Source organism: Oryx dammah, unplaced genomic scaffold (assembly GCF_014754425.2).
Source record: "Oryx dammah isolate SB20612 unplaced genomic scaffold, SCBI_Odam_1.1 HiC_scaffold_5, whole genome shotgun sequence".
NCBI lineage: Eukaryota > Metazoa > Chordata > Mammalia > Artiodactyla > Bovidae > Oryx > Oryx dammah.
The window spans coordinates 101,756,199-101,779,283 of record NW_024070189.1 but is presented as its reverse complement, the minus strand read 5'-3'; the positions used below and the strand labels follow the sequence as shown (position 1 = coordinate 101,779,283).

The window sequence follows — 23,085 nt, the reverse complement described above, 5'->3', positions numbered from 1 at the left end:
TTAAGGCAGTTTCTTAAATAAATACGAATTGGTTTCTGAAAATGCAGACTGTCTACCTGTAGCTTTTGTTTTTGGTAGGTTTGCAAAGATTTCCCCAGGCACAGATAATTACTGAGGAACTGTAGCCTGTTTTGCAGGAACTCCTTATTCCAGAACAATTTCACAGAAGTCCCAGGCATTTGTTTTTTGGGGGGGATATTTGGTGGGAAGGTAGATGTTAGAAAGGGCATCAGTGTTCAGTTTGGGAGCACTTCAACTCACTGATCACTAAATAAGTAGGAAGCCAGGGAAATTTTGCATATTAGAGGGACCCAGGGAAATCACATCATACCAATTAGACTGGGGTGGGGGGAAGGAAAAGGATAAAAAGCCATAATCCCTACTACTTGTGAAGATGTAGAAAAAAGGGCATTTTCCTATAGGACTGGTAGAAATACCCATCGCATCCTGGCCCTTTTGGAAATAAGTTTAATGATATTTAATAAAAGTGAAGACAGGGAATTCCCAGGCAGTCCAGTGGTTAGGACTCCTTGGTTTCACTGCCAAGAGTCCAGGTTCAATCCCTAATTGGGGAACTAAGATCCCACAAATTGTGGAGTGACGGTGGGAGTCGGGGGATGGAAAGTGAAGACATACAAATCCTTTGATTCTGCAACCCCATTCCTAGTACTTTGTCCCTGAGAAGCAAAAACTCCAGGAAACAAAGCAAATGGTCATCGGTGGGAGAACGGCCTGAAAATTGTCATCAGAGTCTCAGCTTGTCTGTCCCCAATCCTCTGTCCCCCCAGCCCAGCCCAGCCCATCCCCTGGGACCTTGGACAAGGAGGAGATGAGTCACGAGGAACCAGAGCTGGCAATGCCACGCTTAGGGCAGGCTAGTCAGGAGGGACAAAGGAGCGATATTTCCTGGATACGGAAACCCGGGCGAGAGACAGGCCGCTGCAGGAAACACTCGGCTGGGGCCCCGCCAAGCAAGGGCAGGAGGGTCAGCCAGGCCCAGCCGCCCAGACGGGCCAGTCTGGAGGCCCCAAGGAAGCCGGGACGTCCCTGACCCTGAGCCTACTGCCTGAGCAGCCAGGAGTAAGGAGTCCTGGGGAGGACGCTGGCAGCAGCCAGTCCTGAGTTTGGGTTCCAAACCCCGACATTCCTGCATTCAAATTTTGGCTCAGTTGCTCTCAGCCTCCATTTACTCGCCTAGAAATGAGTGTAATAATAAATAATACAAGGGAGGGGGATCCAGGATGGGGGAGACACACGTGTACCTGTGGCCGATTCATGTTGTTGCATGGCAAAAAAACATCACAATATTGTAAAGTAATTATCCTCCAATTTAAATAAATAAATAAATAATCATCATCCTAAACTCTCTGGGCCCATGGATGCAGGTCTTTGACTCTTGGTTGGTCTCTCCCATTCAGAGCATCCCAGGATATCAATCTTCCAACCAGCTCGGTGGGCTACAGTTCATGGGGTCGCAAAGAGTCGGACACGACTGAGGGACTAAGCACAGCACAGCACAGTCCCAGGTCAGTCCTCCAACGCCCGGGCCTCAGCCTCTGCCTCCTTTGTAGCCTCCATGCTGGTCCAGAGGGACCCACTCATCCCAGGATCTGACCACGCGTCTCTCCCACTCACACCCTCCCCGGCTCCTTAGTACCCTGGGAATAAGGCCCAATTCCTCAGCTCTCTGTGCCCTGCCTCCCCACAGCCAGCGCAGCTGTTCTACACATTTGACTCTTTGACCGAAGATTCAGTGACTTTTAATCTGTATTGTGCCCTCAGACTAGAGTGCTTTGTTCTCGCCTGCCAATTCCCCAAGGCCCCGCCCTAGAGATCGCTCCCCCTGGCAGCCCCTCTGGATGCCCCGGAGTTCTTGCTCCTTCTGGGTACTTCCCCTACACCATCCCTCTCTCTTTCCAGCCCTGATCCTGGAGCTCTGACTTCTCCAGGCTGAGGCCCTATGCCAGCCTCGCCCAGCCCTGAGAGCCAGGTGGGGGTTGAGTCCTAGTCAGGGAGCAATTGGCAGACCCCCCTCCCTGATCCTGTGGTCCAGCCACTGGGTGAGGTTCTGACTCTTTGGGGATTTCCTGTGACCTCTATAAATAACCCCCATGCCTGCTTCCCACAAACCGCCTCCCCCTTCTTGGAAAAAAGGGACGGTAGCCAAGGACCTCAGTCCGCGATGTGCCAGGGACAGGGCAGGTGGGCGGGGCCGAGGCATCTTTTCCCAAGAGCATCTTCCTCCCGACCCAGACCCCACTCCTCCCTGCTGGGAGCCCTCCAGACCCTCCCCACGCAAAGGACATCTGGGCACCCACCCTCTCTACACCCACATTGCTGCTTCTTGTCTTTCTGCAAAATAGACCTAACAGTAATATCCACGGACTGAACTGGGGTGACCCTTCCCTTCCAGGAGCCCCCCATTCAGGGGGGACCCCAGCTGTCAAACAAGCAAACAAATCAACAGAGTGTGACATATTGCAATGAAGCCATGATGAAATGGAGTCAGAGGGTCCCTATAGTTGCGTGATGGGCCCTGGAAACGTCCCAGCCTCTGCTCCTGTGTCCCTTGAAATTTGAGAGTTTGTATCTTCAACTACTGGAGGTGGAGATTTTTTTCTGATTCTGGAAAAGAGCTTGACCCTATTTGAGACTCCATTTCCACCTCTGGCAAAAGGGGGGTTATCTATTCATATGCCATCAGGTGGGTCGTGGAAGCCTGGATCCCTGGGACCTTAGAGGGGCCGGAACGTCACTGGAGTGTCAGGCACTTTTTTTGTTAGGGCAGAGCGCCCTCTGCTGGTTCATCACCTCAACAGCAGCTCCCCCATAAATGAAAGTCCCTCAGTCGTATCCAACTCTTTATGACCACAAACTGCCTCGTCCTTGGACTATAGTCCCCCCATGGACTATACAGTCTATGGAATTCTGCAGGCCAGAATACTGGAGTGGGTAGCTGTTCCCTTCTCCAGGGGATCTTCCCAACCCAGGGATCGAACCCGGGTCTCCTGCATTGCAGGCGGATTCTTTATCATCTGATCTTTCAGGGAAGCCCAGATTCCCCCATTAGTCCCCACAATCAAAGCCTTCATGATCAGGCTCTCCTCTCCTGGATTTCTTCCTCCCTTGTAGCACTCACTCATTCTACTTCCAGCCTCACTGGCCACTTCGCTACCCCTCAAACACACGGTGCTGTTCCCACCTCAGGGCCTTTGCACATGCCCTGCCCTCTGCCTGGGATGTTCTTGCTGGCCTCTTCCGTCTTCTTCTCACCTTTCAGATGTCAGAGTAGTTTCCATATCTACCCTCACATCCGTCCCTGACCAGGTCAGGTCGGTCTCCTCATCCTGTTTGCCCAGCAGCCTTCAGAACTCAGGTCTCCCGGGTGACTCAGTGATAAAGAATCCGCCTGCTGACGCAAGAGTGGGAGACATGGGTTTGATTCCTAAGTTGGGAAGATCCCCTGATGGAGGCAAAGGCAACCCACTCCAGTATTCTTGCTGGGAGAATCCCACGGACAGAGGAGCCTGGAGGGCTACGGTCCATTGGTTGCAAAGTGTTGGACATGACTAAGGGACTGAACAAGCAAGCATCCGACCTCACCAAAAGGAGCGGTGTCTCTCCTTTAATAAGGGCAGGAGTGGGGACTTCCCTGGCATTCCAATGGTTAAGAATCCCCCTTCCAATGCAGGGGATGAAGGTTCGATCCCTGGTCCGGGCACTAAGATCCCACATCCCGGGGACAACTAAGCCCGCCGACCGCAGCTGCTGAAACCAGCACACTCTGGAGCCCATGCTCTGCAACTAGAGAAAGCCCATGCATCGCAATGAAGGCCCAGCACAACTGAAAATTAAAAAAAAAGAAAAACAGGAGCAGTAATGCCTGCTTACTCCCCTCCGTTTCCAGCCCTCTGCACTGTCACCCAGAAGGCCCCCAGTGAACTCAAACTGAAATCTAACCTTATGTGCAAATCCCCTGGGGGCTTCAGCAACTAAATACTTCTCTGAACCTCAGTTTCCTCATCTGTAAAACTATGACAACATAACCACGGCATTGTGCTATTATGAAGATGCAATCAAATGATGGGTGCGATTCTAACACATAGTAGGTACTTGATAAATATTCACTGAGTGACGAATGACTAAGCTTGGAGAGGAAGTAGGGATTTTGCAAGTCACTTTGAGGATAAAAGAAGCAAAGTTTCAAGATTAATACCACAAAAGGAATGACAGCTTGGAACTTTCCTGGCAGTCCAGTGGTTAAGATTCCCAGTTTCCACTGAAGGGGGACACTGGTTCAATCCCTGGTTGGGGAATTAAGTTCCTGCACGTTGTGTGGTGCAGGGGGGTGGTGGCAGTGGGTGTTGGGGAAGGACAGTTTGCAGAACAATAAACACCAATTCATGTACAAAATGCAAGACAAAATATATTTTATAGGCACATCCACAAGTACGCAAACTTGCATAGAAAGTTCTGGAAGGATACACCAACCAAGAAGAGGGTGTTCAAATATTTCTGGATCACCCATTTCTTACCTTCCTTTGGTATTTGCAAAATAAATTAAAAACTATAAAACAAAAAACCTCTGAGACCTTTCAACCTCCGTCTTGATCCTCCACCTCCCCCAGCATCATGTTCCCAAAATGGTCTCCCTTCAGCCCCATTCAGGGCCAAACCCCGGAAATCTGGCCGGCTGCCACTCAGTCACTACCAGCAACAGAGCCTTTGTGGTTTGCAGTCAAGTTCCCCGACTTGGCCTAAGCCATTCCCAGACACCCGAAGGCTTCTGGGGGCTCCTCCAGCCTGGGTCTGAGCTTCAGATGTCCCCTCACTTGCCCACGCAGAAGTCCCGGAAGATGATATCCAGAATTTCCTCGGTGCCCCCTCCACCAGTGAGATGACTCAGATGCCCTCGGGCTACCCGAAGTGCCTCGGCTGCCAGGGCTAAGTCTTTTGCCTGCCTGTACTGACCAAGGGCATCCAGGCAGCCCTGGAGGTGGTGTTGGTGCCTCGATCGTGTCAGAAGTGGGCCTGTGGACGGGTCCCCACACCTGGAAGGGACAAAGGATAAGGTCTCTCTTGGCATTCAAAGTAGGGGGAAGAGGAACGATCATACCCCTTTTGTAGATACAGAAACTGAGCTGGCAGGGCCAGCTGTGCCCAAAGCCAGTGGCTTAGCCCCCAAACTTGGACAGAGCGAGGTTGCCCAGTGGGCAAGGGGGCTCACAGTGCAGCCAGCTCCTTCTTCAGTGCTTCTAGGAGGCCGTCCAGCCCCTCACCGGTCAGGCAAGACAGCAACAGGTGGGAGGGGAGGTCAGGATGGGGGTCTGAGCGCCCAGCGGGCAGCAGGTCCGATTTATTCAGCACAAGCAGAAGGCGCTGGTGGCTCCCATTGGGGTTCCCGGCTCCTGCCGGGATGACAACGGTGTCCAGGAAGTTGCAGCTGGCCGGAGAGGCCAGGTCAGAAGCATCCAGCACGGCCAGAATGAGGTCAGCTTGCTCCAGCCTGGGAGGCGGGAAAATGGAGCATGGACCAAAGAGCTGCGCAATGAAAAGCATTCGGCAGGGATGGGGTAAAGGCCAAACCTAAAAGCTGCCCTCCCCAAAGAACTGAGGCCCCACCTAATGGGGCTTAGTAACCTTTCCTCATTAAGGACTAATGAAAGATAAATGCAACTGGTAGAAACAGCAAAGGGCCCGAGTTTCCCCCTCCCACTTCCCTCCTGCCCACCTTTTTTGGGCGCGCCGCACTCCCTCCTGCTCCACAGGCCCCACGCCTTCCCGCAACCCTGCAGTGTCGCTCAGCAGCGCCGGGAACCCGGCCAGGTCCACCGGGGTCTCCAGAACATCTCGGGTGGTCCCCGGCTCCGGGGACACGATGGACACAGGCTTCCGGCCTGGGGATGGGGGTGGGCTCAGAGGAAGCCGGCAGGGTGGAGATGAGAGGGTCCCTCCCTTAGGCTCCATCCCAGTTTTCAACCTCCCAGGCCCCCTCCCTACCCCAGAAAGCTTAGTACCTTAGCTCCCAGCCCCGCCCCCTGCCTTGAGCCCTGCCCTCTGCCCCCTGCCCACGCACTGAGCAGGTTCACCAGGCTGCTTTTGCCGGCGTTGGGAGGTCCCGCAACCACTACGTGCGCCCCTGAGCGGAGCCTCTGCCCGCGCCTGGCATCTCGAAGATGTACACCCAGCGCCACCTCCAGCTTCCGCACGTCACTATCAGCTGTGGATGGAGGAAAGGAGAGAGAGTAAGAGGACCTGGGGGGGCTGGATGCCAGATGTCTCCACCTCCCACCCCCAGGGGGACCCACCTTGATCCAGGACGCCCTCCTCCAGGTTGTCGTCCTCACTAAAATCGATATAGGCCTCTACATGGGCCAGAGCCTGAGGGAGGGAGAGGTGGGTAGTGTGATCATACAGAAACTCATCCCGAGTGGGTGCCCGGGTCCAGCCTGACCTTAAGGGATCAGATTGGAGGCTCATAGACAGGAAACTCTAACACAGGAAAAGGTTAGGAAGTGTCTCTGCGGCAAGGTATGAGTGTACTTGCTTTAGTGAGGGTCTCGGCCCAGCCGCGGCAGAGGTCACCCAACTCCCCATCGAGCTGCCTCAGGGCTTGTCGCCGCTGCGCCTCGGTTTCTGCGTGGATCAGGTCTGCCAGCCCCTCCACCTCCGTCAGGCTCAGCTTCCCGTGGGCGAACGCCCTCCTGGTGAACTCGCCTGCTTCCGCTGGCCTCAGCCCTGGCACACTGCCTGCGGGAAGGTTCAAGATCCTGAGGCCCCTGGCCCCTGCCCAGGTCACCGGCGTAGCAATACTTCAAACCCAAGGCTGCAGACTTACCCAGGGCCTGCAGGACACCACTCACCACGGCCGGCCCTCCATGTACGTGGAACTCCGCGCAATCCTCACCGGTAAAACTCTGGGGACCTAGTATGTTGAAGAGATGTGTGTCAGCAGGATACGGCCTGGCCGACCGCCTGGAAGGAGGAAGTTGGGTCACAGGAGTTACTTGAGGTTCCGGATCTGAAGTCCCGTACCTGGAAACCAAAGCACCAGCGCGCGGTCCAAAGGCTCCCCAGAGCGGGGGTCGCTGAGCAGGCGCAGGCAGGCTTTGCGGGCCGGGGGTAAGTCCCGCGGCGCCGTGAGGCTCCGGAGGGCGTGGCCGCTGGCAGGGCCGCTGGTTCGGATCACCGCGATGCCGCAGCGGCCTTGGCCAGAGCTCAGAGCGAAGATAGTGGCTCCGGAACCGGGGGCCGGGTAACCACTGCCCTGGCGCGTGCACAGTCTGGGACTGGAGAGGAGGAGAGTCAGTGCATCTGAGAAGCTCTGAGGCCAGAGTGGCATGGCAGGTGGATAGATGGCTCGATGGTCGCGTGAGCCCCCAAGTGGAAGTTTTGTGGCTAGGGGAGGGACTGATCGGAAGTTCTGAGGCCAGAAGAAGACTGGATTGCGGTGGGCTCTGCGGCAGGGGGTGGGGCTTGGATGGAGAAGAAAAGTGGTCCTGCCGCAGGGAACCGGGCCCCCAGATCCCAGGGAGAGGGTTTGGGGCCCGAGCAACGCCCTACGCTGTCACAGCCCTTCCCCAGCTCACCCCACCTGTGAGGCCCACGTGCAGCCCGGGATACCAGGGTCCACAGCCCCCGCCACATGGATTCACAATCAGCTACCCGCCTGCCCACCCTGCCGCTGGGGTCGGCAATTCCTCGCAGGAGGTCCCGCCTACTCCGCGGCGTGACTGGTAAAGTGATCAACAATTCTCGATTATCATTGGGCCCCTTAGAAGACGTACTGCCCATCCACTGAAGATCTTCGCTTCTACTGGCTAATAACAGGGAAAGAAGCCGAGGGCTCGCACGCTTCGGTGCAGTGAAATAGTGTTCCTCCAGCAACATTAGACAGAATTTTTAGGATCCTAGAGGGGCCAGGTTCCTAGACACCGGAAATGAGTAGCACAGGGCAATGGAAATTAAAGAAAGGCGAGGGTTTGAGTCGAAGCAAGAGCATCTCGGGGGCTTCCCTGATAGCTCAGACAGTAAAGAATCTACCTGAAATGTAGGAGACCCAGGTTCGATCCCTGGGTCGGGAAGATCCCTTGGAGAAGGAAGTGGCAATCCACTCCAGTATTCTTGCCTGGAGAATCCCAAGGACAGAGGAGCCTGGTGGGCTGCAGTTCACGGGGTCGCAAAGAGTCGGACACGACTGCCTTTCACTTTCAAGAGCATCTCGGTGGCCGGGAGGGATGAGTTCCGGGGAACCAACGCCCTGGCCCTGGGGAAATCTATTCCAAATTTCTGGGAAGACTTCTTTCCTCGGAAGTCTACAGTTTCTCGCCCCTCCCCTGCTTTCTCTCCCGCCGTCCCTCTGTCTCAGATACCCTTCCCTTGACAAAGAGCGTCAGTGCCTAGCTCCAAGGTCCCCTCCGCTATGAAGCCTCCCTAGGATCCCCAGCACAGTCCTCTCTCCTCTCTGGGCTACTCTGGCCCCGGTGTCCTCGTGCAGAGTTGTGTGTCCCGTCTGTTTCTGGCTCCCCGAAAGCCAGAAAGGAGAGATTATTTTCAGGTTAACCCGGGACAGCGCCGGCCGGCGAAATAAAGCGCTGATGGTGGAATTCCAGGCACTGGATAGGCGGGGTCTCCGGGGGTACTGCCACGCGGCGAATTCTCTGGTTCTTGGACGGAGCGGGCGGGTGGCGCGACTATACTTAGGGAAGACTGGAACAGGGTACAGTTCTAATGATTAGCTCCACGCCTCGCTCTGTTCAGTTTTTTCATTTGTCAGTTAGGGGGTTCGGGATGGACATGTTCTCATTTCTGTATTTAATATGGATAACCACCTAGGACCTACTCTATAGTACATGGAACTCTGCTTAATGTTGCGTGCCACCCTGGATGGGAGGGGAGTTTGGGGGAGAAAGGATACATGTGTATGTTTGGCTGAGTCCCTTGGCTGTTCACCTGAAACTGTCACAACATTGTTAACTGATTATTACCCCATTACAAAATAAAAAGTTAAAAAAAAAACCCTTTTTTTCATTTGTAGAAGAGGAGTGAACGATGACGTTCGCTGTCTCCAAGTTGTTCCATCTGTCAAAAGTATACATCAAATGCCTACCGTGTAACCACGAAGAATCAGTCTGGGCCCCTGCCCTCACTGGTCTGTCAGTCTAATGGAAGAAGCTACAGAGGATGGTCAGGGGGTCAGACAACAGAGAAAATACAGGGCCCCCAGTTAAATGTAAATTTCAGATGAACAAGGATTATCCTGTCAGTATAATTAGGACCGACGCAATATTTGTATGTGTGTGTATGTGTGTTTGCTGCTCAGTCATGTCCGACTCTTTGCACCTCCATGGACTGTACCCTCCAGACTCCTCTGTCCATGGGGATTCTCCAGGCAAGAATACTGGAGTGCGTTGCCAAGCCCTTCTCCAGGAGATCTTCAAGACGCAGGGATTGAACCTGGGTCTCCTGCACTGCGGGCAGAGTCTTTACTGACTGAGCGACCAGGGAAGCATGGAATATTTGGGATAGACTAAAAATTTATTCATTTATCTGAAATTCACATTTAACTAGGAGAACTGTATTTTTATTTGCTAAACTTGGAAAAGGCAGAGGAACCAGAGATCAAATTGCCAACATCCGCTGGATCATCAAAAAAGCAAGAGTTCCAGAAAAACATTTATTTCTGCTTTATTGACTATGCCAAAGCCTTTGACTGTGTGGATCACAATAAACTGTGGAAAATTCTGAAAGAGATGGGAATACCAGACCACCTGACCTGCCTCTTGAGAAATCTATATGCAGGTGGGGAAGCAACAGTTAGAACTGGACATGGAACAACAGACTGGTTCCAAATAGGAAAAGGAGTACGTCAAAGGCTGTATATTGTCACCCTGCTTATTTAACTTATATGCAAAGTACATCATGAGAAACGCTGGGCTGGATGAAGCACAAGCTGGAATCAAGATTGCCGGGACAAATATCAATAACCTCAGATATGCAAATGACACCACCCTTATGGCAGAAAGTGAAGAGGAACTCAAAAGCCTCTTGATGAAAGTGAAAGAGGAGAGTGAAAAAGTTGGCTTAAAGCTCAACATTCAGAAAACTAAGATCATGGCATCCAGTCCCATCAATTCATGGCAAATAAATAGACGGAGAAACAGTGGAAAGAGTGTCAGACTTTATTTTGGGGGGCTCCAAAATCACTGCAGATGGTGACCGCAGCCATGAAATTAAAAGACGCTTACTGCTTGGAAGGAAAGTTATGACCTACCTAGACAGCATATTAAAAAGCAGAGATCTACTTTGCCAACAAAGGTCCATCTAGTCAAGGCTATGGTATTTCTAGTAGTCATGTATGGATGTGAGAGTTGGACTATAAAGAAAGGTGAGCGCCAAAGAATTGATGCTTCTAAACTGTGGTGTTGGAGAAGACTCTTGAGAGTCCCTTGGACTGCAAGGAGATCCAACCAGTCAGTCCATCCTAAAGGAAATCAGTTCTGAATATTCGTTGAAGCTGAAACTCCGATACTTTGGCCACCTGATTGGAAGAGCTGACACATTTGAAAAGATCCCGATGCTGGGAAAGACTGAAGGTGGGAGGAGAAGGGGGTGACAGAGGATGAAATGGTTGGATGGCATCACCGACTCAACGGACACGAGTTTGAGTAAACTCTGGGAGTTGGTGATGGACAGAGAGGCCAGGCGTGCTGCAGTTCGTGGGGTCGCAGAGTCGGCACGACTGAGAGACTGAACTGAACTGAACTGAAATTTGGTAACTCTATTGGGTCCTCTCTGAGGACATTACATCCTGAAGGGTGCAGCAGTTCACCGGACAAAGAGGGCTTGAAGAGTGTCCTAGGTAACAAGGATGGTGTTACACATCCAGCCTGTACTAAGGCACGATACACTTATTCTCATTCTCCCTGTGGTGGTTGGAGCTATTGCTACCGGGAATCTCCTGCGCCCAGGCTCACCACCCGCTTCCCCCAACCCCACCCACACCACCTACCCGCGAGACCACCTCAGATTCCAAACCGACGGGGAAACTAACGCTTTAAAGGCAGAGAATCCAGGCCCAGGGCGGGCGGTGTCGAGACCAGGCATCGACTCGGGCGGGGACAGAGAGGAGAATGAACATTCGGCGCGGGCGGGGACGAACACCAGAGAGCGAGGTGGGCGGGCGAGAACGAACCTCGGAAAACATCACGGGCGGAGTCGAGAACCAGAGAACGACGCGCGCGGGACCGAGAAGGAGAATCGAGGTTCCGCGCGGGCGGGGACGAGAAGCAGCGCTCGGGCACGCGGGGACGGCGGCCGGCGCGGGCGGGCGCGGCCTTTGTCTCCTCCTCAGGCGCGCTCGGCGGCTGCACCGGCCCCATGAGACCGCGGCCCCCCGGCGCCTGGGCCGCCCGCAGCCCCTGACCTGACCTGCCCTCGCAATGGCGGAAGCCACCTCCGGCGCTGGGGGCACGTCCCTGGAGGGCGAGCGTGGCAAGAGGCCCCCGCCGGAGGGCGAGCCTGCAGCCCCGGCGTCCGGAGTTCTGGGTACGTATGCAGCGCCTGGATCTGACAGGGTTGCAGGTGCCTGGGGTGTTCGCGGCAGGTCTACGGGGAGGGATACTGGAGTCAGCCGTCCCGGGCCTGGAGTCCAGTCGAGGCACCGGCTCTTCCCGGCACTGCGGCTGCGGCCGGGCGAGCGTGGCTGGAAAGGTGCAGCGGGTGTGGGGTCCCAGCGCAGAGATATGGACACGCCCCTCCTAGAGCCCCGGTGCGGGACTGAGTCCAGTCACCCCTTGGGCTACTCGATCGCTGCTGAGCAGTGATGCGCTTAAGAGCGCCTCTCCACAGAGGATACAGAATCATACAGTCCTGGGTTCAAATACCTGCTGGACTCTGTGACCTTGGGCGCGTGACTTAAATGCTCTGGGCCTCAGTTTCCTCGCCTGTGAAATGGGGGTAAGAGCCGCACCCAGCTATGAGGAGACGCTGACATAATGTAGTGAGGCGCTCAGAGCTGTTAGTGAGCGCCCCATCGATTGTGGTTTCGGAGGCGGAGCTGGGCCTCAAGAATGAGTAAGATTTGTAAGGGAGGACCTGGGGGAAGGGCATTCCTGGAGAAGGGCCTGGCTGGTACAAGGACGTGGAAGGAAGGAAACAAGCCAAGGCCAGAGCTCATAGGGCCTTGAATGCCAAGCTGAGTGCCAAGGAGCCCTGGCGAATGTGTGATCAGAGGCAAGGGCTGGAGGGACTAAGACTGGAGGCTAGGCCATCTGAGAATGACCTGACCCCAGCCTGCGCTGCCTGCTCCCCAGATAAGCTTTTTGGGAAGCGGCTCCTGCAGGTGGGTCGGTATCTGGTGTCCCACAAAGCATGGATGAAGACGGTGCCCACGGAAAACTGTGACGTGTTGATGACCTTCCCAGGTACCTGTCTGTGCTCACCCGCCCAGGGCCTACACTGAATTCCCCCGAACTGGGCTCCCCTGTCACTCTTGGCAAGAGCCATTGGTCCCTGTGCCCCTTGGCAGATACGACCGATGACCACACGCTGCTATGGCTGCTGAACCACATCCGCGTGGGCATCCCCGAGCTCATCGTGCAAGTCCGCCACCACCGCCACACACGGGCCTACGCCTTCTTCGTCACCGCCACATATGAGAGGCGAGTCCCTGTTCCTGGCCTCTCTCTGACCCTGCTACTCAGCTCCCCGCCCTTCCAAGCGCCAACTGCGAGGTCCAGCCACCCTGCATTTGTCCCAGACGTCCACCAGGTACACCATCCCTAGTTCCAGGATGGTGAGCCAGGGTCTCCCCGTGATCCCACCTCCCCTGCCCTTCCCGCAGCCTACTCAGAGGGGCCGACGAGCTGGGTCTGCGCAAAGCAGTGAAGGCCGAGTTTGGCGGGGGCACCCGTGGCTTCTCCTGCGAGGAGGACTTCATCTACGAGAATGTGGAGAGTGAGCTGCGCTTCTTCACCTCCCAGGTGCGGCCGGCTCTGGCCCCCAGCGCACATTCCTAGCCCGTGGGCGGCTGCTCCCTGTGCTCACGCCCTGTCCCCTGCAGGAGCGCCAGAGCATCATCCGCTTCTGGCTGCAGAACCTTCGTGCCAAGCAGGGCGAGGCACTACACAATGTGCGCTTTCTGGAGGACCAGCCAATCAGTGAGTGAGGTGGTCCCAAGCTTCCAATCGTATGTGGGGAGTTAGCTGGGGCTCTTAGAAGACTGCTGTCAACTTAGGAGGGTTAGGAAGGCGGGGCCTAGATAAAACCAATCAGAGTCTCCCGAAGAGTTGGGTGGGGCCTGGAGATCAACCAATGAGATAAAGGGTGTGGCCTTAGCAAGGGGTGGGGCTTGTCTCCTTGGAGGCAGGTCCGGGAGAAACCCTTTTCTGGGTCTGATATGAGGTTGGGGCAGGACCATGGACAGCACTCCACATATTGTGTGGTGAGCTCTGGGCCTCAGTATCCCCCAGGAAACCAGCCGCTGCAAGTTCACCTTCTAATGCCAGCTATGCACCATTCTTCAGACGTTTGGAGGAATGAGCTGAAACCAAGTAGCTCTGTTTAAAAACGTGTTTCCCCACTGGGATCGCACCTCCCAGGTTTCGAGCACCCTTCCTCACCTGCCCCTGCACCTCCCAAATTTTGAGGAATAATGTTCCTTTCACCCAGAACGCTTCTCCTGGGAAGAGCGTTTGCTAGTTTAAGAGGAGGCAAAAAGTTATAACTTGGGTTTCAGCCGAGGGGGACTGGCTAGGCCCAGCACAGGCAGACGGGTGGGGTCACCCTTTCTTGTCCCCCAACAGTCCCTGAGCTGGCGGCCCGCGGGATCATCCAGCAGGTGTTCCCAGTCCACGAGCAGCGCATCCTGAACCGTCTCATGAAGTCATGGGTGCAGGCTGTGTGTGAAAACCAGCCTCTAGGTGTGGTCCTGGCTGGAGTGGGGGGTTGGTGGGGTCCCAGGAGGCAGGCAGGGCTGACTGGGACCGCCCCCCCTCGTCCCTGGCAGATGAGATCTGCGACTACTTTGGTGTGAAGATTGCCATGTACTTTGCCTGGCTGGGTTTCTACACATCGGCAATGGTGTACCCGGCGGTCTTCGGCTCAGTCCTGTACACATTCACAGAGGCTGATCAGGTGCCGGGTGTGGACTGGACGGGGGGTGGAACACCTCAGACAACTTCCTTCCTGGACTGGGCCAGCCAACATTGCAGCCCTTCTCTGTTACCCCCAGACAAGCCGGGATGTATCCTGCGTGGTCTTTGCCCTCTTCAACGTGGTCTGGTCAACGCTGTTCTTGGAGGAGTGGAAACGGAGGGGGGCTGAGCTGGCCTACAAGTGGGGAACACTGGACTCACCTGGGGAGGCTGTGGAGGAGCCACGACCCCAGTTCAGGGTCAGTCGGGGCAGTCTGAGTTCAAGGACTTCAAGAATGGGGTAAAAAAAGAGAAAACATACTGAGCAAGTGCATTACAAGAACAAAGTGGGAGGTGAAGTAGGGCTGCAGCTTCTGAGGTTTCCCAAGTGAGAGGCTCTGCATGCCCAAAGGGAGAGGTGTGGAAAGTTGGATTTGAGAGACTAGGGAGGGTGCATTAAGTGGACACACCTGGATAGCAAGGATGAGATGGCTGGATGGCATCACCTACTCGATGGACATGAGTTTGAGCAAACTCCAGGAGATGGTGAAGGACTGAGAAGCCTGGCGTGCCACTATCCATGGGGTCACAAAGTCAGACAAGGCTTAGCAACTGAACTACAACAAACCACGATAATAAAGCATCATAGACATGGAGTTCAAAGGGTTGGGAAGGAGGTGGGACAGAGGCAGCCCCTCTGATCTTGTGTTGGGCTGCGCCCCCACCCTCTGCCAGGGCGTGCGGCGCATCAGCCCCGTGACTCAGGCCGAGGAGTTCTACTACCCGCCCTGGAAGCGGCTGCTCTTCCAGATCCTCGTCAGTCTTCCCTTGTGCCTCACCTGCCTAGCCTGTGTGTTCCTGCTCATGCTCGGCTGCTTCCAGCTCCAGGTGACCTTCAGTCCCTAGCCCTGGCCTCGGCCCCAACCTGTTCAGGTGTGCCCTGAGCCAAGCCCAGCGACCGGGGTAACCTCTGAACCCCTTTGTCCCTGCAGGAGCTGGTGCTGAGCGTGAAGGGGCTGCCCCGTCTTGCCCGCTTCCTGCCGAAAGTCATGCTGGCCCTGCTGGTCAGCGCAAGTGCCGAGGGCTATAAGAAGCTGGCTGTCTGGCTCAATGACATGGGTATGCCCTGTGAAGGGAGGTCTCACTGCCCAGCCCCCAGGAGGAAGGGCCCCACTGCCTTCTGGGGTCCCTGCTGCTCATGACGGTCTGGGCTACACTCTCACTCGTCTCCTTGGCCCCCAGAGAACTATCGGCTGGAGAGTGCCTATGAGAAGCACCTCATCATCAAGGTCGTTCTGGTGAGTGGTAGCCAGCAAGCCGGCAGGGCTTCTTTTATTTTATTTTTTTTAATATTTATTTATTTGGCTGCACCGGGTCTTAGTTGTGGCACATGTGATCTAGTTCCCTGACCAGGGATCAAACTCAGGCCCCCTGCGTTGGGAGCATGAAGTCCTAGCTACTGGACCACTAGGGCAGTCCCCAGGCAGGGGTTCTACAGGGGACACATGGGGGTTCCTCGGGGCAGACATGGCAGGGTGACCACCCCCCTGCCCGCTTCACACAGTTTCAGTTCGTCAACTCATACCTGAGCCTCTTCTACATCGGCTTCTACCTCAAGGACATGGAACGCCTGAAAGAGGTGAGACTCTGGCCTAAAGCAGTACCCCCAAGGCAGCTGGCTGTGGGGGCCAGACCGGCCCAAGGGGTCCATGGGCTCTCCAGCCCCTCCCTTCCTCCTCCATCCTTCTCTCCTCTCTGTCCATTCGTCTGTGTGTCCTCTCTCTGCCTGTCATGCCCCCCCATCTGTCTGTCCACCTGTCCGTCGGTCCCTCCACAGCTCCTGGTCGTCCTGTCCCTGTCCCAGAGCCTCGAGCGGCAGCTTTGGGCGGTGCTGGTCCCGCTCGTGGCCCTGCGGTTCCGCCTGCTCCTCCTCTCCCTCCAGGGCCTCCTTCTTGAGGCCCGGGACAAAGTACGGGCAGGTGGCGGCGAGCCCTTGGGGCCTCGCCAGGGCGGGCAGTGTGGCTGTGCCGGGGCACTCACGCCTAGCCGAGGGTGCATGCTCTGAAGGGATGGGGTTCCACGGCTGCGCACAGGTGTCGAGAGCCCTGGAGGCCCTGGGCACCAGCTGAGCTCCGGGAGGTGCAGCATGATGGGAGGCCACGGCCTGTCCAGGTGATCAGCTAGAAGTGCTGTGGCCCGCCCAGCCGTGGTTTGGGGTTGCCTCTGTGCCCGGGGACATCCAGACGGCTCAGGCTGTGGCTGGATGTGTGCTTTGGGAGGGTGGGCGCCCACAGCCTGTCCCAGTGCCCAGGGCCCCGCCCGCCCCCCACGAGGCCGCCCTCCACCCCCTTCCTACCCCCAGATGCTGGCCACGCTGCTGATCACCCGCCAGTTCCTCCAGAACGTTCGAGAGGTTCTGCAGCCCCACCTGTATCGGCGGCTGGGCCGAGGAGAGCTTGGCCTGCGGGCGGCCTGGGAGCTGGCCCGTGCCCTGCTTGGCCTCCTGAGCCTCCGGCGCCCCGCACGCCGCCACCTCGAACCCCCGGCTGAAGAGGGCGGCGGTGGCAGCAGCAGTGGGGGGGGTCGCAGGTGTCTCAGTGGGGGCTGCGGGGCACCTGAGGAGGAAGAGGAGGCCGCGGTGGGGCGGCGGCCTGCAGGGGAAGGGGGAGAGGTGGGGGACGGGCCCCGGGGGGACAGAGAGGAGGAGGACGAAGAGGAGGAGGAGGACGACGAAGAGGAGGAGGAGGAGGACGAGGAAGGCGAGGAGGGCGGCCTCCTGGACTGCGGGCTCCGACTGAAGAAGGTCAGCTTTGCCGAGCGGGGGGCTGGGCGGCGTCGGCCGGGCCCAAGCCAGGAGGCCCTCCTGGAGGAGGGGAGCCCCACCATGGTGGAGAAGGGGCTGGAACCGGGCGTGTTCACACTGGCCGAGGAGGACGATGAGGCTGAGGGGGCTCCCAGCAGCCCCGAACGGGAGCCTCCCCCTGCTGTCCTGCTCCGCCGGGCTGGAGGCGAGGGCCGAGACCAGGGGCCAGATGGGGGCCCGGATCCAGAGCCAGGCTCAGGCGACTCAGCCCGGAAGCAGCGGCGGCAGAACCGGTCATCTTGGATCGACCCGCCCGAGGAGGAACACTCGTCTCAGCTCACCCAGGCGGAGCTTGAGAGCTGCATGAAGAAATACGAGGTGAGGAGGGCCCCTGAAGGTGGACGCAGGGCCATCGGCAGGGCTGGGCACACAGTCTGAGGATGGAGGTGGGGTGGGAGCGACAGGAAGGAATGACGGGCCCCTTTATGTGATCTGGGCCTCCCTGGTGGCGCAGACGGTAGAGTCTGCCTGCGATGCAGGAGACTGGGGTTCAGTCCCTGGATCGGGAAGATCCCCTGGCGAAGGGAATGGCTGCCCACTCCATTCTTCTTGCCTAGAGAATCCCATGGCTACGACTCACCCTTATGTGATCAGAAACTTGCTAACCTTGCTGAGCTTGGGTCCATGCCGGATAATCTGAGGGAGGCGGGCTTGATGAGAGGAAGGTGGGCTGAGGGAGGAGGTGTCCTGAGTTGGGGGAGAGCCGAGGCCCACCCCTTGGGTGCCTCCCCACAGGACACGTTCCAGGACTACCAGGAGATGTTTGTGCAGTTTGGCTATGTCGTGCTTTTCTCATCTGCCTTCCCCCTGGCTGCCCTCTGCGCCCTCATCAACAACCTCATCGAGATCCGTAGTGACGCCCTCAAGCTGTGCACAGGGCTGCAGCGGCCCTTTGGGCAGCGCGTGGAAAGCATTGGCCAGTGGCAGGTGGGGGAAGGGCCAAGGGCTCTGAGCCAGGATGCCCAGAGGTGGAGCGAGTGCTGGGGAGGCTGGCGGGACCCCATCTGAGCCCCTCTTGTCCCCCCCTACCCCCGCAGAAGGTGATGGAGGTCATGGGCGTCCTGGCAATCGTGGTCAATTGCTATCTAATTGGCCAGTGTGGGCAGCTGCAGCGCCTCTTCCCCTGGCTCAGTCCCGAGGCAGCCATCGTGTCCGTGGTGGTGCTCGAGGTGGGACCGGTGGCCGGGTGGGGGACCCAGGTGGTGGTGGTGGGGTGTCCCCATGCCTGCAGCCTCCTCCTCTGTCGCCTCAGCACTTCGCTCTGCTCCTCAAGTACCTCATCCATGTGGCCATCCCTGACATCCCAGGCTGGGTGGCTGAGGAGATGGCCAAGCTGGAGTACCAGCGCCGGGAGGCCTTCAAGGTATGTGGGCCAGGGCCCAGTATGCTTTACATCTCTGCTCCGAGGGGCCTCTCCCCCTCGCCTCTCTGCCTCACCTGGCTGGGCAGTCCCATCCTTAGGAGGGTAGATGTGCAGATCGTGTCAGCGTTCGTTGCTTAGTCGTATCCGACTCTTGGTGACCCCATGGACTGTAGCCCACCAGGCTCCTCTGGCCATGGGATTCTCCAGGCAAGAATACTGGAATGGGTTGCCATGCCCTCCTCCAGGGGATCTTCCCTACCCAGGGATCAAACCCAGGTCTCCTACATTGCAGGCAGATTCTTCACCATCTGAGTCACCAGGGAAGCCTAGGGTAATAATTAGCATTTCAAAAGGAACTGGTCCCTTCTGGGGTCCTGGTGGCATCCCGCACCAGGCCAGCACTTATGAACTGTCATCTGCCAGCTTGCCGGGCATTGTCCTGTGTGGGGTCAGGGACACAGCTGATGCTTCCTAGAAGCCCAGCCTGTGGCACATTCCCCAGAAAGCTGCAGAGCAGACCAGGGAGCCCATTGCCACCAACCAGTGGAGCCCTCCATGATGACGTGTGTGTGCTCAGTTGCTCAGTGTCGATGTGACCCCACGGACTGGGGCCCGCAAAGCTCCTCTGTTCATGGAATTCTCCAGGCAAGAATACTAGAGTGGGTAGCCATTCCCTTCTCCAGGGGATCTTCCCAACCCAGGGATCGAACCTAAATCTCTTATGAGAAGTCTCCTGCATTGACAGGCAGATTGTTTACTGCTATGCCACCTGGGAAGCCCCAGAAATAGTGATGGAAATGTTCTATTCTGGGTTGCCCGTGTAGCCGGTACTACAGACGGCCAATGAGCGCTTGCAATGGGACCTGATGCTACTGAGAAACTGAGATTTTACTTCACTTATCTGGTTGTTTGTTTATATATTGGCTGTGCTTCGTGGCTTATGGGATCTTAGTTCCCCAACCAGGCATCAAAGCCGGGCCCTCCGCGGTGAGAGCACAGAACCCTAACCACCGGACTGCCAGGGAATCACCTTATTTCAGTTATTTAAAGTGACAAAACCATGAGAGCCCCTGCTGGTCTAGCGGTTAGGATCCACTGCTTTCACTGCCACGGCCCGGCTTCAGTCTCTGGTCTGGGAACTGAGACACCTCCAAGTCACGTGGTGGGGCCCCAAAATAATAATTTTTTTTTTAAATTAACATTGCCATGTGTGGCTACTGGCCACTGGACAGTCACAGCTCTGTCTCTCCCCAGTTCTCCAGAAAGCAGGGAACCACTGAGGCCCAATATTTGTTTTAACTCTCCCAATTTCTAAGACAGCGTCTGGCATGCGACCGGGTACAGAATTGGTGGCCAGTAAATGTTTGCTCTCTTCTCTGTTCTCAGAGAGCCCTGGGGTGGGTCCAGGGATGCAGCTGGAACCCAAGAAGTGTGTGGATCTCTCCCCACTTCTGCAGGAGAGCCCCGCGTGGGCCTGGGCCTGGGTGGGCACCTGCTCACACACTCACTCCTTCCAGTGCCCGTAATGGCTCCATTCTGTCCTCAGAGGCATGAGCGCCAGGCGCAGCACCGCTACCAGCAGCAGCAGCGGCGTAGGCGGGAGGAGGAGGAGCGACAGCGCCACGCGGAGCACCATGCCCGGAGGGAGCGAGACGCCAGTGGCCGAGAGGAGGCTCGGGCTGAGGGCTCTGGGTTGGACCCTGCTGCCCCGGAGAAAACCTCGGCCAAGGCCAAGGGCAGTGGGACAGGTGGCCACGGGCCAGAGCGACCCAAGCGCCCGGGGTCCCTGCTGGCACCTAACAACGTCATGAAGCTGAAGCAGATCATCCCGCTGCAGGGCAAGTTCCTGTCGTCCGGGGCCTCGTCCTCCTCGCCGGCCGCCACGGGGGCCAACCTCACCACCCGGCCAACCCCTGCCCAGTCGCCCACTGGCAGCGACACCCGCCTGCCAGCCTTCCTTAGCTTCAAATTCCTCAAGTCACCTGAGACCCGGCGGGACCCAGAGCGTAGCCACTCTCCACCCAAGGCCTTCCACGCCGGCAAGCTTTTCCCCTTCGGCGGGGCCCGGGCGGAGGCCGGGTCCAACGGGGCGGGCGGGCAGGCCCGGCAGGACGGGACCCTCGGCGGTGGCGGTTGCCGAGCCCAGCGGAGTGGGCTGGCGGACGAGGCTGCAGCTGAGGAGCCGGACACACCCCGGCCCGAAGAGGAAAGCTCAGGTCACAAGCTTTAACTCGGGGGTGGGGACTCTGGGCCGGGCTTTGGGGGGTAGGGGTGGGGTGTCCAGACGTGGGCAGAGGGGCTGAAGCAGACAGGGGAGGCTCCGTCTCCTGGTACCAGTTGGGGACATGGGTCTGTGGTACATGGAGCCTGTTGATCAAAGCCTACTCAGTCTTTCCGGGTCCTTGAGAGCCTGGAGCCCTGTGCCTGACCCTCCTCACCCCTGGGGGAGGGATGCCAAAGTCCCTTGTCCCCCATTGCCCTTCCCAGGGTGCCCGCCTGCCATGCTCTGGTGCCAGGAGAGATGAGGGAGGCCCCTTCACCACCTGGCCTAGCCTTTCCTGCCCCAATGAGACCCCACACCCAGCTCACTCTGGGGGACCAGAACCCCCAGGCCTCTATGCAAGCCCGCGTCCTGCAGCCCAAGCTGTCCCTGGAGGCCTTCCTTGGAGGTGGGGCTCAGGCTGCCCACTAGGGGAGTTCAGGGCTGCAGCCCCGTGGCCGCAGAGCAGAGTCACAGGCCTCACTGCGCACCACCCACCCCCCCACCTCATTTGTGCCCGGGGTCCAGCGACCCATCCCAGGGAGCCCAAGGGGCGGCAGCTGTAGCACCAGGGACTTAGGTCGGAAGTCAGCGGGACTTCCTCAGACTTCCCTCTCTCCGTGAAGGGGAGGGGCCCAGTGCCCAGAGGCCGGGGATGCACCCGAAGAAGCCCACCCCTTGTCACTGATCAGAAGCAATAAGGCCCTCCATGTGCCTGAAAGCCCAGAGGGAGAGCGGGCAGGGTTCCCAGCGGCGGGGACGGCATCTCCCCGGAACGGCCCCTCTCGCCTCCGCAGGGACAGCGCTGGCCCCTGTGGGCGCCCCGGCCCTCCGCACCTGCCGCAGCCGGAGCCCTGCGCCGCCGCCACCGCCGCCAACACCGCTGCCTCGGCCCCCGACGCCCCCCGCGGGCTGCTGGCAGTGGGACGGGCCGTGGGGCTGCGGGGGCGAGGGCGCCGCCCCGCGGCAGGCCCCTGCTGCCACCGACTGCCCGCCCTGCGCTCTCGCCGGGCCCCCGCCTGGCCCCCAGCCCCTGCCGGGGGACGCCAGCTTCTACAGCCTCCCGCCGCCGCCGCCTCCCACCTCCGAGCCCCCCCAGCCCCCGGCGCCCTCGCCCAGCCCCAGCTCCAGTCCCAGTCCTCAGGCCGTGTGCTGGCCCAGCGGCTGGCATTAGCTCCGCCCGCCCTGCCTTCCTGTTTTCATATGCAATATCAGTCACAGACGGGGCGGCGGCCGCCACCCAGAAAACACTTGGGCCGGCCCGATGTACCCCAGTATTGGCTGCCCCCTCCTGGGGCAGGGCCAGGGGCCTGGGGCCCCTCTATCTGCCGTTTTCGTTTCGACCAGGATGGGGGGAAATGAAAGGAAACCCCCCAAAAAACAACAGAAAACACACACAGAATAGGTGATTATTTATTTGTTTTTAATTTATTTTGTCATATTTTTGTAAAACGGCAGAAATGCAATAAAAAGTATATTTCAACAGTGCCCAAAGGCGGAGCTGCTGAAAGGGGACTTCGAGGCCCAATGACAAGGTTGGGGCCAGCTCTTTGGGGGACTGGCAGGCCCAGAGTGGGTTCCCCTTCTGTCCTGAGACCCTTGGGGAATGCCTAAGAACTGGGTCTCCAGGCCAAACGTATGGAAAACTCCAGAAATCCAGGCCTAGGGGCCCCCCTGGGAGGAGCTGCAGAGCCTCAGGCCCCATCTTCAGCCTCCTAGACAAAGGAAGAAATCTCAAAAAGTGCTGACAGGAATCAGCAGGTCAGGTCGTAGGTATGGGTCCTGAGCCAGCCTCAGTCCTGCAAGGCCACCCTTTCTGGCAGACCTGCCTCCCAGGCTGACATCTGAGAAGTCAAGGGCTACAGGGGGCGCTTAGGGCATGGGCGTCTGAAGGCACCTGGTGCCCGTCTCGATGTTATGGGGACGGTGTGTTCAAGGGCAGCATCGGGGAAGGGCTAGCACGGCCCCGCTGTGTGACGGCTATCAGACCGCTGTCACAGGGGCCAGGACCCTTCACTGAGCGATCAGGGATGGGCGTGGCCTCTCAGCCTCAGGGGGTCCACATCCAGAGGCGCAGAGTCAGAAAGGCCCTGCCCCAGGGCTGGGGGAGCCAGCATGAGGTAAGGGCACTTTGGGAGGCCACAGAAAAGACATCAGGGTTTGCTAGAGGCAGGAGAGCAGCCTGTGCAAATGTGGGAAGGCAGAGTGTGGTGTTTGCGGGGAGCAGAGTAAGGAGGGCCCCAAAGGCAGGAGGAGTGGGTGGAGGCTAGCTGAGGGGCCTAAGCTGGGGAGACCATGGAGAGGCCATGGGACCCCACCCACACCATGGACAGGGCCGGCAGGAGATGGCATCCAGCCCCCTGGGGCCAGGGAGGTGTGGGTGAGCCTGGGGAAGGACAGGCTGAAGGACAAGACCTGCCCGGGCTCTGTGGCCTTTGAAGCTGAACTCCTGCCATCTACCCAG

The 23,085-nt window shown here is 57.8% G+C and overlaps 2 protein-coding genes across 3 annotated transcripts; one reads left to right on the top strand and one right to left on the bottom strand.

Annotated features, from left to right (window-relative positions):
• Nucleotides 1–4,406: 4,406 nt before the first annotated feature.
• On the bottom strand, nt 4,407–9,013 carry GTPBP3 (GTP binding protein 3, mitochondrial). The gene is made up of 9 exons (XM_040241120.1): nt 7,595–9,013; nt 7,036–7,289; nt 6,839–6,925; nt 6,548–6,750; nt 6,309–6,381; nt 6,077–6,220; nt 5,732–5,897; nt 5,228–5,506; nt 4,407–5,051 (listed from the first exon to the last, which is right to left on the bottom strand). The coding sequence occupies exons 1-9, from the start codon at nt 7,888–7,890 to the stop codon at nt 4,829–4,831; spliced, it is 1,725 nt and encodes a 574-aa protein (XP_040097054.1). The 5' UTR covers nt 7,891–9,013; the 3' UTR covers nt 4,407–4,828.
• Nucleotides 9,014–11,276: 2,263 nt separating this feature from the next.
• Nucleotides 11,277–22,109, top strand: ANO8 (anoctamin 8). 2 transcript variants are annotated; one of them, XM_040241093.1, is made up of 19 exons: nt 11,277–11,547; nt 12,315–12,425; nt 12,530–12,662; nt 12,845–12,983; nt 13,064–13,160; nt 13,806–13,922; nt 14,009–14,136; nt 14,234–14,395; nt 14,871–15,023; nt 15,128–15,254; nt 15,378–15,433; nt 15,700–15,774; nt 15,973–16,104; nt 16,498–17,316; nt 17,734–17,925; nt 18,036–18,167; nt 18,251–18,361; nt 19,908–20,577; nt 21,419–22,109. In XM_040241093.1, exons 1-19 carry the CDS (start codon nt 11,442–11,444, stop codon nt 21,793–21,795), a joined length of 3,837 nt encoding a protein of 1,278 aa, XP_040097027.1. In that variant the 5' UTR covers nt 11,277–11,441; the 3' UTR covers nt 21,796–22,109. The 2 variants fall into 2 exon arrangements, with proteins under 2 accessions (XP_040097027.1, XP_040097028.1); XM_040241094.1 differs by lacking the exon at nt 15,973–16,104 and having other exon boundaries at nt 11,295–11,547; nt 21,419–21,795.
• The last annotated feature ends 976 nt before the right edge of the window (nt 22,110–23,085 follow it).

What these genes read in the sequence shown, in the direction of transcription:
- ANO8 (XM_040241093.1), top strand. Translation starts at nt 11,442, where the DNA reads ATGGCGGAAGCCACCTCCGGCGCTGGGGGCACGTCCCTGGAGGGCGAG. An exon ending in TCTGGAGGACCAGCCAATCA is followed by an intron (nt 13,161 to 13,805) that starts GTGAGTGAGGTG and finishes GTCCCCCAACAG; the next exon opens with TCCCTGAGCTGGCGGCCCGC. An exon ending in AAAGCATTGGCCAGTGGCAG is followed by an intron (nt 17,926 to 18,035) that starts GTGGGGGAAGGG and finishes CTACCCCCGCAG; the next exon opens with AAGGTGATGGAGGTCATGGG.
- GTPBP3 (XM_040241120.1), bottom strand. Translation starts at nt 7,890, where the DNA reads ATGTTGCTGGAGGAACACTATTTCACTGCACCGAAGCGTGCGAGCCCT. An exon ending in TGGTGTCCTGCAGGCCCTGG is followed by an intron (nt 6,751 to 6,838) that starts GTAAGTCTGCAG and finishes ACCTTCCCGCAG; the next exon opens with GCAGTGTGCCAGGGCTGAGG. An exon ending in AAGAAGGAGCTGGCTGCACT is followed by an intron (nt 5,052 to 5,227) that starts GTGAGCCCCCTT and finishes TGTCCCTTCCAG; the next exon opens with GTGTGGGGACCCGTCCACAG.